Source organism: Vidua macroura, chromosome 20 (assembly GCF_024509145.1).
Source record: "Vidua macroura isolate BioBank_ID:100142 chromosome 20, ASM2450914v1, whole genome shotgun sequence".
NCBI classification, from domain to species: Eukaryota; Metazoa; Chordata; class Aves; order Passeriformes; family Viduidae; genus Vidua; species Vidua macroura.
In genome coordinates, this window is record NC_071590.1 from 9,156,600 (window position 1) to 9,170,221 (window position 13,622).

Sequence of the window (13,622 nt, forward strand, 5' to 3'; positions counted from 1 at the left end):
CTTCGGTGTCCTAATGGGCACTTTTCCCCCACCCTGCCTGACCATACCACATCCATGCTTCTGCTCTGAGTCTCTTTACTGGCTCACTAATTGCAGCATTTTTGCAAGGACTCTATGCTTCCAGCATCAAAGGGCACACAGGCGTCCTGCTTGGGAGGAAAAGCTCTGGTCAGGTTATTGGGGAGGAAGAATTTCACACTTGTTCCTGTTCCTGCAAGATTTACCTATGAATGTGCAGGAAAGGAACTGGTACAGTTACACATGGCAGATTTCACACTCAGGGTGACAGGAGGGCTCTGGCAGTGCTACCTCACTCTGCACCTTTAGTTACGAATCTTGATGCCCTTTAAAAATTCCAATTAAATTATTAATTATTCCTCATACAGCAATTGGACTTTACTATTAGGAGAATGCCCAGGAGCAGGAGCTTGTGCAAAGGCAGAGCAGTAGCAGGATAGAATCGGAAGCCTTTCCATCCCCTGCTGTCATCCTCCCCTGTCCCTGCCCTGCTGAGGTGACAATTGACTGTCCCACTGCTGTCAGTCCTGCTGGGATCCAGCCCTCAGACAGAACTCTGCCCACTGCACAGGTAACACCACCCTCACACCACAGAGCAGCCCCTGCAGCACACAGGTGCCCCTGACACCCACCCAGAGCACAGAACTGACCCTTTGTACCTCACACCCCCCAAGTCCCCTTCCCCAGACCCCCAGCCCCCTCCTGCCCCCACGTGCAAACCGCAGAGGCAGCTCTGAGTTCTGTTTTTATGGTTACATTCCTCATCTGTCTCACTAAACACACATTCTGTAATTACTGTTCACTGCAGATTTATGAGCAAGCTTTACTGGTCATTATTAGATGTGCTTTGCTGTTTGAATGACATCTCAGCTCTATGAGCACAGAGAGTCAGGGGAGCCCAGGCTTTGCCAAAATATTGTTACCAGCAACATCCCTGCTCCTCCAAAGCTGGCTCATCCCCCCTGCTTAAAGCCAGGATGGAAACTTGTCTTTTAAACCAGCACAACAGGAAGATCCTCTCACAAAGTTCCTGGCCAGAAATAGAGCATTTGTAGCCCCAAAAGCTGCCTACCTTGTGGTTCTGGTAGGAGGTGACAGAAATGAAGGAGGTCTCTGGGAAGACGTGGGTGCAGAAAGCCGTGTTCTTGGAGCCGAAGGCGTTGTTCTCGTCCGCCTTCACAATGTGCAGCCGGGGCTGGTATTTGTGCATTGAATTAAGGATGATCTGAAAAACAATTGATGCCAAAGTGAGAAGTCCATTCAAAAAAGAAAAGAGAGAAGCCATGGCTGTTGGACACTTTGCAGCAGGACCCAAAGCCCGGCAGAGCTCAGCTTTAGCTTCGCTTGTGAGTTAGAAAGGAAAATTTACATTCTAGAAATGCACATGGACCAAGGCACAAAAGGTATCTGCAGCTCTGGCAAGCAGAGCTGAACTTAAAGCTTTCCTGGTAAACCCTCATTTTCCATTGCTATTGGATAGAATCAGTCTGGGTGGAAAAAATGTCATAATTTTTTTTTCCCCAGCTCACGCCGAAGCTGTACAATATATAATTCACCAGCAGCCTGGCCTGTAAAGATTCCTAATAAATGCTTTACTGAGCTGAAAAATACACAGTTTAGCAGAGGAAAAAAAAAAACCAACACAGAAACCACAGGGGGGAAAAAAGCTAGAAAGCTATTTTTCTTTTATCTGCTGGTAAAAAAAAAACCCAAAACCCAAAAACCTACAAAGCAGCAGATTAGTTTTTCCTGCTGTTTGTGGAGTAGCTGAGTGTGGGTGGCTGGTCCAGGCACCTCTCCCCTCCTCGAGTCTTGGCCAGTGAAAGGCAGGACCAGCACCAGCCAAAGGATTTTTTATGGAGGGTGCCAGGGGGTTGGGGAAGGGCTGAGGTCCAGCAGGGATCACAGCCTGGCTCCAGTAAAGGGTTTTTTGGTGGAGCTTTGTTGGCCTGTGAGAGGCTGCCCAGGCTCATCCCATTGCAGCACTGAGATTCCACAAAGCAGGGATGTGCCCAGACACTGCAGAAGAAAATGGCTTCAAGAAATGGAATTTCTTTTAAGAAGTGGGATGGTTTTTTTAAAAAGCTTTTATTCCTTTTACTGGGCAAAGAAGAAATACTGCTGCCTTGTTTTCTCAGCATAATCCTTTCCAATCTCCTCCTTCCGCTCCCAAATGGGCTCATTGAGCCCAGCTGCTCCTGGGGGAGAGGAATTCCAGCCAGACTGTCACCCCTGGGGTGCCCAAAGCCCAGGGCAGGGACAGGGACAGGCCCAAGGAGGGGACACTGTGATGGGTGGGGTCTCCCACTGGTGGTGGATGGATGGATGGATGGATGGATGGATGGATGGATGTGCACACTGCAGCACAGCAGCATCATTTCACACTAATTAGCCAGTTTTAAATGAGAATTACCAAGAAGCAGAAGGTTTTTGCTCTGTGATTGCTCTGTGTGTTCAGAAACCCTTTCTTGTCCATGACTGCCATGTCCAGGAGAGCTCAGAGCAGCAGCTCCAGGTGCTCCAGCTGGGATGGGAGGCACTGCATGGAGCTCGTGCTCTCCAAACCCCCTCATCTGCTGCAGGTCCCCCTGCCCACAGTAGCTGCTGCATTATGCACCACTTAAATGCAATTTTTACTGTTGACGTTTTCCAGACAACCCTCCCTGCTCCCCAAGAGAGAGAATGAGGAATTTTTGGCATTTTATCAGCTTTGCATCAAGCCTCTGAACCACTTTGTGGCTGTTGATGTGCAGGGTGTAGATCTGAGAGGGTCGGCTCAGGTTTTGGGCTGCTTTCATGTATCAGCCACTCGTAAAACAAAGTAACACCCAAGGGACAGGACTTTCATAAAAGAAGGGACATTTCAATTTTCAGTAATTAAGAGTTGAGGCATGCTGATAAATAATGGCTGTCTGGAGCAAAAGCTGGGGTTTGTTGAGCTCTCCTCACTGTCTGAACCACACTGCCCAGCACGGGTGACTTTTCCCCAGAGCCAGAGCAACTCAGCTTCAGGATGAAGAAAACAACTTTAAACTGAGATTTCTAAAGGGAAAATTAGGAGCTCAAGTTTTGATACACCCTGCATGAATAGCCTGTGTTCCCCCTCCAAAGCAGGATCCACTGGGCTCTAATGACCCCTTTAAAAAGATAAATGCATTTTTAATAACATCTTCAAAGTCAAGGAGCCCAAACTATTTCCAAAATGAACAAATGAACTTCTTGGAGCCTGACAGAAAAACTCAGGAAAGGATTTCTGACAGATGCTCAAGGTTTCAGTTGTGGCTGCAGATCTGCCTGGAGGTTCATCATGAAAAAAACCCTAAATGGCCTAATTTTGCCACTGCATTTACAAGTTTGGGCATTTCTGTCCCTTGAACAAAAAGTGAATATTTGCTCACCTGTCTCAGTGTAATTCCTGTTGTAATTTGAGTGTGTGGCTCCCCACCAGCTGCAGAGGGGATTTCCCACATCCTTTTGGGGGTCAGCAACCACTCTCTGCATAAAACCAGCATTTTACTGAAGAACAAGAACTCCTGCACAGAGGCTGTGTCTGCACACAAATCCTCCTTACCTGTGCTTTGTGTAAACCCTGAGCATTCAAAATCCTTACAAGCCACCCCAAAAACAACCTTTAGCCACAAAAACACCGAGTCTGTGCAAAGTGAAATGCCAACAATTCAGGCTAAATAGTTTTCAAGGCTGCTTTGGAAAGCTAAAAATACACAAAAGAAATGTAAATTCCACTCCAGTGACGAACATCAGTGGAAAGATTAGCTTCAAGAATTGTCTCAAAAATGAGAAGTATTTTAATTGATGGGACAGAGCACTGAGCAGTGATGTAGGAGCCCTTGGCCTCAAACGTGATGCTAAAACAATAACTTGGTATTTTCCTGCACTTCCCTTTTTCATGGCGAGATTAATTCAAGGTCAGACACTGTCACACATATTTTTAAATTGTTTTTGTACAAAAAGTAGGTAGTTTGGGATAGGTTGGCAGGGACCCAGTGGTGGGGACCCTCCTAAACTGCACCAGGTGAGACCCAAAGAGCTCCTGGATATTTTGGGAAATGTTTTGCACCTCTTGCCTGCTCCCCCTGCCCCTGGAACTGCCTTGGTGCTGGCAGAGAAGCCAGAGCATCCCCAGGGTGATGCCACTGCTACCCCCTGCGTGTCACACGTGCTGAGCAGACTGTGAGAGAGCCCAACCCCAAAGGCCAGTGTGAGCTTACACAATCATCCTTCTCATTTTTATTTTTATTTTCATCCCCCTGTCTCCCTCCTTTGTGCTGCTCACACACTTGCAGCTGGAACTTCAGCTGTTACAGAACTCAACGTCTCCATTTTTTTGGCATTCCCCAGTCAGCAAGAAATGTTTAAAAAAATGGTGTCATTTGCTCCTTTCATTTAATTTTACTTAGGAAAACAAACTCCTCTAACTTCTAATCTCTCACACTGCTGAGTAATGTCGGCTCCAGGGCCTGACTTTGCAGGATGGGACCCAAAGGCCACGAGCTGAGCTGGGGAAATGGTGCCACATTCCTTGTCACAAGGCAAACTGGCCTTGAAATCACCAGTAAAATGTATTTACTTTCATATGAAATTTGGGGAGTTGATTTAAGAGCTCCCTGTTTCGCCAAGGTATCAGATGTCAGATGATGCAGTGGTTGCTATGGCAACTCCCCTTTTTATATTGAATAGTAAATGGCTACGAAAAAGCCACATAATTTTATGGTTGCTCCCGAGGGATCACATAACTAATATAAAGTCTTGCATTTTAATATATTTTCTGCTTCTTTCTTCCTTCCCTCTATTCTTTCAAAGTGAAAAAGCCTTTGAGCTGAGGCTGGCCCTGGTCCCACACTGGGACTTGGAGCTGGAGCATGATGGCCCAGCACAAAAACCTGACAATCCAGTTTTTTTGCATGGAAAAAACGGTGTTTTAATCAAGGAGGCTCTGCAGAGTCATCTCAATTAATATTTAGAGCATTTGGTGGTATAAACCATCCCAGACTGAAGGGGTTTTTTAGGAGTGAATGGTTTGGAGATGCTCCATCAGCGCTGGAGCTGACCCAGCTGTGCTGCCCAGGATGTGCCCAGGGGATTTGGGATCCCAGATCCCTCTTTTCCCTGCACCCACCCTGGGACTGCCAGGGACACCTCACCCCAAAGCCAGCATGAAAATCACACCAACATTTACAGTGGGAAAGACCCCTGAGATCACCCAGTTCAACTAAATAAAACATTCTATTCCCACGGGCTCTCCAGCAGCTAAAACACTCTGATATTCCCTGAATCCCATCCTATCGATTTTCCCTTCCCAGGAGAGGATTCCCCTCTCTCTGCCCCAAGGCAGGGACAGACCAGGCTCTTCCCAGCCAGTCCCAGCCCCGAGTGCAGCCAGGCTGCTCCTGCAGGGCTGCAGGGGAGCCTCCCAAACCCACACGTTTGCCCTGGCAATCAGCACAGCAGGGAATAAAAGAAAGGCTGGAAAATCTTGGGAAAAGGTTCAACATGAGCTCAGAAAAAAAGTTCCTTACGAGATGGCCAAAGCTGGGATTTCTGGGCTTTTTCTCCCTCGGTTCTTTTTCGTCTCCCATCAGCTGGAATTCATCGGGACAGCTTTGGGGGGATCCCACCTCCACTCTGCCACGGGAGGGGTTTTGGGAATTCATCGGGACAGCTTTGGGGGGATCCCACCTCCACTCTGCCACGGGAGGGTTTTTGGGAATTCATCGGGACAGCTTTGGGGGGATCCCACCTCCACTCTGCCACGGGAGGGTTTTTGGGCAGGCCCCAGGTGTGACCCCACGCTGTCACCCTGAACAGCAACCTCCTTCCCTGCCCTTCTCCAGGCTGGCTCCCACTCCAAACCTGACCTTTTCAGGAGCTGATTCCAGTTAAAATTACCAAAATCTGCTGCATCTGACTCACATAAACCAGCGATGTAACAACAAAAGGGTTTAAGAGAGAGAAGTAAATCTTCTTTTCAACCACCAACCCCACTGGCCACTTCTTCCCCAGTATTGAAATGGAAACCCTGGATCCATCCCTCCCTGTGGAACACAGCTCTGCTCCTTTTTTTTTTTCCCAGCAAACAATGTAAAATGTCACTTTGTAATTTATTTGGGCACCACTATTGCTCTGATTTCCTAAAAAGAATGAGTAAAAAAAAAAAAAAAAAAAAAAAATTTTCATGGATATTCTTTCAGCAGAAGGCTTCGTGATGCTCTGAAAATTTAGGGGCTGGACAAAAGGGTTTTTCCAAGGTTTAAATGGGCTGGGAAAAAAGGTGGTTTGGTATTGGGGAAAAATTACATATATATATATATTTATGAATTCTTATATATTTAAAAATAAATATAAATATGGATATAAAATAAATATTGCATATATTCCTTATTACATATAAGAAACCATATATATTATTTTACAAACATATATATATAAATCCCAAATGTTATACATAAAAATACAGGAAATTTTTAGCTGAAAATTGCTCTGAGCAGGACAAGAGGGGTGAGGCTGTGTCCTTTTTCCCCAGGCAGGATTTCCCCCAGGAGCTGCTGTGGCCCCATTCCTCCCTCCCTCCCTCTGGTGATCCCAGTGCCCGGGGTGGGGAAGCACATAAACCTCCCACCAGCACCCGAGAGGAAACTGCTTGGCCACAAGTCATAAAGCAAACAAATAAAAAAAAAATTATGAATCAAAATTAGGGTTTTGCAAGATTAGTAGGACGTGGAGCTAATTAAAAGTGCCTGAGTGCGTTTGATGGGCACGGGCAGAAAAAGGCTGATTTAATTAATAGAAAAATGAAAAGGAAACCCCAGGACTAGGGGAAAAATTAAGGCTTTCAGTGATAATCAAATAAAACCAAGTGTGCAAATATTAAATCTGAAGAGAAATAACAAACTCATCAGCATTAATGAGTGAAGCCAGTAAACAGCAGATTTGGGGCAAGAAAAACAGGAATATCACTTCAAATGCTGTCATGAGTGACAGGCCATCTATAATATCCTGTAGCTTTAAACCTCACTTGGTTACATCCCAGAAACTAAAATAAAAGCTTTATTTTAAAAGCAGATAAAGTAATTATGGCAATTAAAAGGCACCACCAGCAGCCCAGGAGTGAGGCAGGTACAGAGTTTGTAACACAAGCAAGCTCAGAAGTGCTGTGTTGGGGGGGATTAAATTAAATATCTACTTTTATTTGTCACAACCTCCACTTCTAATCTCCATTTATTACTTGCCTCCTTTGTTAATTAGTTTGTTTCCCTGCAGGAATACCTTTATATATTCTAGAATCTACTTATATATTCTTTATATTCCCTTTTTTTTTCATTTCCAATTGATCTGGTCCCAGTCAGAACCTCTCAAGAATACTGATGTGATGCTCTTGCCCTTTCCAAGCTGGCCTGGCTGCAGGAGATGAGTCCTCTGGCAGAGAGGTTTAATTTCAGTGGAGTCACTGACAACAACAGCACAAACCCCTCCTGGGATGCTCTCGCTCCTCTCCCATTTTCCTAATGTGACTCTGAGTGCTCACAGCCTGCCTAAATCCAGGGAAGAGAGGCTTGGGCTAAGGCTGGAATGTTTTCTCCCAGCTGCCATCCAGCTCATCCCTAACACCTCTGGGTACTGCAGACCCCATTCCTCACTCCCCAGGAGAAGGATCCTGGGCTCCTGAGCTGCCAGCACTTGTCTGCAGCCACCACTCATGGCCTGTGCCCCACAGGGCTCCCCATGTCCTCCCTCCAGCCCCAGTGCCCCACAGGGCTCCCCATGTCCTCCCTCCAGCCTCACTGCAGCTCTGAGCCACCCCCTCATGGCCCTTCAGCCTCACACCCCCCCTGAGCATCCCTCACCTGTCAGGGCCAGGAGCTGACCCAGATCAGGATGATCTCATGGGCACCTTCCACCCCACTGTTTATGTACTTTAAACCTCTGGAGAAAGTGGAATTCCCTTCCTGAGGATTTATCACTGTGCAGACACACACTTGCTATTTTGCCATATTGCCCTGAATCAGCTTTCTAAAGAAATACAGGAGTTGTGTTCCCCTTTCCAACAGAGAGGGGATTTTTGTGCATCCTCTGCACCTGAGATTAGCACAAAATAACCTGGAGTGATGGAGTCATTCCCATTTTTCACCTGGAAAACACTGCCAGGTATTTCCCAGGCAGCATACACTGGGAATGGGTAAGGGATGTGCCACCCTTGCTGGCACTTACAAGATTATTTTCACCTCTGCAAATGCCCTGTTACTCCCATGGCATCAGAGAGCAAAGCACCAGCCCTGCCAGAATCCCTCGTGCTCAGAATCACTCACCAGCCCCATGTAAATCAGAGGCTCTATCAGGTTGATTATCTCTGCATGTAATGCTTTGAAAATACATAAATTCAGATTTCACTCTAAGCATAGGTGGCTTACAGTGCTTTCTTTGGGATCAGATAGACCTCACTGTAGCTGAACATTACAGTGGCTGCTGATTTCTTAATCCATTTCCAACATGAACGTTCCTCAGTTGTTAAGCCTGGTGTGAAAGAAGCCTTTCATGGATGAAAAATCCCCCCGGAGCAAAATATACAGCCCACGTTTTCAGGCTGTGCTGTGTGAGCTGGGCACAGGCTTACCTGCCACAAAACCTGCTCAGCCACGGGGGTTTGAGGCAGATTACAGAGCTCTGAATTTGTTCTGATATAAAACCTGCTCAGTTTTACGTGTCTGCATTGACAAATGCCTCCCATGCCCCTGACTGTAACTAATAATTTACCACAACAGATAATGGGCAGGGCAAGCAGCAGGAGTGAGGTTTGTGAGGCTGCAGAGAGAGGGCTGGGTGTCAGAGAGTGAGGCTTTCCCACATCCCCAGCACGGTAAATGATCTCCAGTCTAATTCCATGGATTGCAGCAAAGGCTTCAACTCCACAGTTCATTAATTAAGATGTTTAACTTACTTACTTTAAGCCTCGAAAGTGCCTCCATTTCTTATAATCACCACGGGGCTGCTCATCCCTGATATTAAGCAGCTATTACAGTGCACAGAGTCAGGGCATGGCTGGATAAATGGGTTCATTTATTGATGGAATCCTGTGAAATTTCTGCTGCCTGTGTTTCAGGTGAGGTCCCTGGCTCAGAGGAGCTGCATCCCATGTAGGGATGGGGACACTGCAGAGGGTGCCAGGGTGGGTGAGCCAGCATAGCTCTGCCTGGGCAGCTGCCCACACACCCAAAAATGCCCCAGCCAAGGCTGCAGAAATCCTCACTCCTCATGGTTTTGAGGTTTGGAGGAAATCAAAGACAAAAGGAAACGCAGGCAGGCTCCACTGGCGCACGGGAAGGCAAACAAACCCTGTGGCTTTTCTGACTTGTTTTTTTAGGGAGCTTCAAGAAAGTGTTTGCAGTCACTGGGAACAAATTCCTAGAAATGAGAAGCTGTTATTATTCCTAACGTAATGCCTTCGTGGGACAGGCCCTGCAACAGCAGAACTGCTCTCAGCCTGAGCTGGTGGAAGCCTTCTCCTTCTCCTGGTGCAGAGTCCAGCTCTCCTCCACGTGCACCACAAAGGGTGGAGCACCACTAAAGCAGATTATTAATTTAGAAGCCTAACAAGGAGCTGGCTGAGGACAGGTTCATTTAGCCAGGCAGGTTGTCAGTGCCTGAATAGAGCAGCAAAGCAGGCATATTCAAATAGATTATTTCAGGCATTTTCCCATTAACGTGAGAGGGAAGGTGCTGGGCTGTGGTACATGGCCTGAGGGCACTGAGCAGGGCTCATCTGGAGCCACAGCATGGTGGATATTACCCCAAAACCCAAACCACTGTCTCACTAGGGAAAAGACAAGCAGGCTGTTCACTGGAAAGGAGGAGGGGGTTAAAATCTTCCCTGTTAAAATGCAGCGCTAAAATCTCAGTTAAAAAATGACAAAGTCAGGAAAAGCAAACGTTTAAAGTTGCAAAACCAACACGGCACATCCTGTTTGTTTTACAGCCACATCGCACATCCTGCATGTTTTATGGTTTACATTTTACAGCATAAACAGTCATATATTAAGCTGCAGAGTTAACCAAGAGAAAAACACAGAGTGAAAAAATGCCACGTGCAAAGCCAGCGGCTGGGGATGGCTGTGGCAGCCAAACGGTGGCAGGGGTGGCTTCGTGTCACTGTTACTGAGAGAGCCCTGACACAGTTGTTTCATTTCATTTCCTTGGTGCTTCCCCCCTTCAGGGGAGCAGAGATGGGCTGTGATTAATAACAGCAGCATTAAAGGGTGCCGGGGAGCCTTTGAAGCTCACACATGTCTCAGTGGGGTCAGTAGGGTGGGGAGGGGGTCAGGGCCCAGCACGGGGCTGGGTTATCACTGAGTCCTTGCCAGGGCCTGGCTTTTGGAGGCTCAAAATCCACAAAAAATTACAAACACTGGCAAAAATTCTGGATTTTTAGCAGTGTTTTAAGCTGGTGGGGTTCTCCTGCCTCTGGAGTCAACCCCCTAAAGCTCCAGCTGATTTAGCTGTGCCAGAATCACACTTTCTGGACAGCTTTTGGAGGCATCAGGACATTGACTCCAAGTGAAAAGCTGTTCTTTAGAGGCTTGATGCACAATCATTTTAAGGAAGACAGATACATCCCTTCCCACTCTGCACCCTTCTCACAGCCCTCCCTTGCTGCTTCTTAAAACACCATCAGGTTAAAACCCACATTTGATGACACAAATTAGATTTTCTTACCTTTGGTACAAGGAGAAAATGATGGCACTAAACCTAGAAGGATTTTAAACACTCTCTTCCCTTCCTCTCACCAAGGATGACTTAATTTTATGTGACTTTCAGCTCAAATTGTGCAAACCAGACAGGTCTGTGTTTTTATATGCAGTATTTGAGCACTCACTCTCCTGACAGGCTGCAAGGGCCCTTGGTCTGAGTTATTAAATGCACTGGGGAAGATAACTGTGTGCTCCCCACCTCTGTATTCCCAATACACATAAATAAAGATTTTCCAAATAAAATACTTAATCTTTTTTTAGGGCTGCCAAAGCCAGCTTGTAAAATCAGGAGTTTATGCAACCTGCTTCTGTGAGCTGCATGTACCACGTGCCAGGCTGAAAAATCTCACAGCGCTGCCCGGAAAGTTCCTGGGCACAAAAGAAAACCTCAGTGGCATCTAGCAGGACACAGCTGAGCCAGTCATGGCTGCATTTCCAAGAGCAGGGGAAGCACACAGACCCCCTCCCTTTGCTTTAAACACTCCCCCCAAGCACAAAATAATGCTGCTCCTTATTATTAAATTAACAATTATTAACTGTGACATCCCGCCCAGCATCGCAGACACAAACTCAGCATTACAGGCCCGCCTCCACCCAAAGCCCTTGCAGAATGTCTCTCTTACGTGTCCAAAGGGATCCAGGTGGTTGTTGGTGAGTTTGAGCTTCTGGAAGGACACCAGCTGCCGCATCCAGTGGGCTCCCGTGGCCGGGGAGTCGGGGTGCACGTACAGCCTGCCCGGCATGGCCGGCTCGGCCTTCCCAGCCACCATCCTGACAACAGAGGGGACAGATGGCATCACCCTGGCACAGCCTGCACGTGGAAGAGCTTGGACTCCTCCCTACAACCCTCCTGCCAGCCCTGGGGGGATGCAGTGGGACATGGGGACTCAGGGGGGCTCCTGCTGCTCATGGGGGGTTTTGGGATCCTTGTTTCAGCATCACAGGCTGGCAGAGTAACCCCATCCCCGCTCCCACGTGGGATTTCCTTGGGACAGTGTCTCTACATGAGCATTGTGGAGACACTTTTCAAGGAGGAAGACTTGTGTGGGTTTTTTGGAAGCCTTCAAAGACCCTTCTGCACAGGAGGAAGTACCTGTGGGCAGGAGTAGAACTGGTGTGGCTGCGCCCTTCACAGCCAGGCAGGGCTCCCACAGCCTGTCCCAGTGGGAAGGGGCTGCTTCCCACTCTGGCCCAGCACCCTTCTGCAGCTCCCCTTGCCCCACACCACCACCAGCTCTCATGGACACAAGGCCCAGGCATGAGACATCATTTAATGGCAACGCCCTCATTACTCCACATTGTTCTCCTCTTATAAAACCCCAATAAAAGCAATATTACCAAAAACAACAGAAACTTTCCAGCAGCAATAAAAGGAAAAGGGGAAACAGCTCTAGGGCTGGCAAAACCTAAATTAAACAGAGTTAGGAACTATCCATCATCTCGTGTTTAATGTCTGAAACACACAAAGTGGCCACCATGGTGCAGAGACCCTCAGTCCACTCCTCTTACCCAGCGGCATTCCGGGACAAAAGCACACGGAAAAGGGATTTTATTTTTTTTTTTAAACTGGAGCAGCCCTAATGTGCAAGTAAATAATTTCTGCTTTCTGGGATGTCACTGGGCTCGTTCCCTGTGAAATTTTCCATTGCTTTTCACCAGGCAGCAGCCAGTGGAAGGGTTTGGGGAAACCACAGCGAATAGTGGCAGTGAGGGAGGCTGCCGGGCATTTTGTGGGGGGGAAAATCAAAAGAGAAAACAACATGTTTCCTTTGTCAGAGAGCAAAAATCCCAGCTGCCTCTCGGGTAAGTAAGTTTGCTTGGAAAGGCACAGGGAAAGGAAGAATAACAGAAGAGAATCAGGGCTCTGAGTAAACCATCCCATATTTCGCTTTATAGCTGCTCTCCTGAAAGCAAAATATTACTATAGAAGAAAGGAATTTAAAACTTTTCTCGAGTCACAGAGAGACCTAATTTTGAGGGCCAAAATGGACCATTAGATCATCCTGTGCAGCCTCTGGTACAAGGCAGGCTTTACCCTCCTACACTGCACATGGCCAGATAACCCATGCTTGGCCTAAAGCATCCTCTCCAAGAAAACTCCCCAGCCTACAACACTTTGGGATGGACAAGTCACCACCCCCAGCAGCACTTTTTTCCAATTAACCACCCAGCCTGTTAAAAATATTTCATTTTATATTTGTCTGGTTTAAACTTCCAGCCCTGGCTCTCGTGTTCATCCTTGCTCCAGCAAAGAGAGCTCTGGGATGTTGGCGTCCCTCCTGTGGGAAGGTGTTTCTGTTGGTTTCTAAGTTTGCACAACAAATGGTTGATCCAATAGCAAATTTCTTATGGAAAACCAGGCAAGCAGAAGTGTTGTCTTACCATTTGTTGTCACAGAATTTGTAGCGGTGGTCGTCAGCCGGGACGATGTCGATCAACAAAATGTACTTGGTCTTGGGGTTCATTCCAGTCACTTTGACCTTGTAACTGGGAAACATCCTCCTTAGGGAAAGCAGAGGGTTACCACGTTAGTGAGGAATGGAAGCACTGGAACTGATGGAAACTTGGAGCAGCAGCCCAAAAAGCAGATCCACCATCAGAGGGATTCACACGAGGACATTATTGGTTCTTGTTCATACCTGAATTAAACTCTCTCTTTCCAGAGTGTGTGCCAGTGCAAAAGTGGGCACTAATTTTGGTAAGGGTATAGGGAGGGGGACTATGGGCCAGTGCCTGGAAAAGGAGGGTGCAGAGAGAGGTATGAGTTGGGGGTGAATACATCCCTGTTTGTGGGAGGCTTGGATAAGGAGCCCTCACTTCTACAGGAGGCTCTACCTGGCTTAT

General features: G+C 47.2%; 1 protein-coding gene across 2 annotated transcripts in view; it reads right to left on the reverse strand.

The window, feature by feature from the left end:
- The window catches only part of TBX4 (T-box transcription factor 4), a 34,578-nt gene that overhangs the window by 5,638 nt on the left and 15,318 nt on the right, over window positions 1–13,622 (reverse strand). For both annotated transcript variants that reach the window (XM_053995853.1, XM_053995854.1), the window contains exons 4-6: window positions 13,161–13,280; window positions 11,402–11,549; window positions 1,091–1,243 (exon numbers count right to left, since the gene is read on the reverse strand). In XM_053995853.1, coding sequence (XP_053851828.1) covers window positions 1,091–1,243; window positions 11,402–11,549; window positions 13,161–13,280 — 421 coding nt within the window. The remainder of the gene's footprint in view (window positions 1–1,090; window positions 1,244–11,401; window positions 11,550–13,160; window positions 13,281–13,622) is intronic.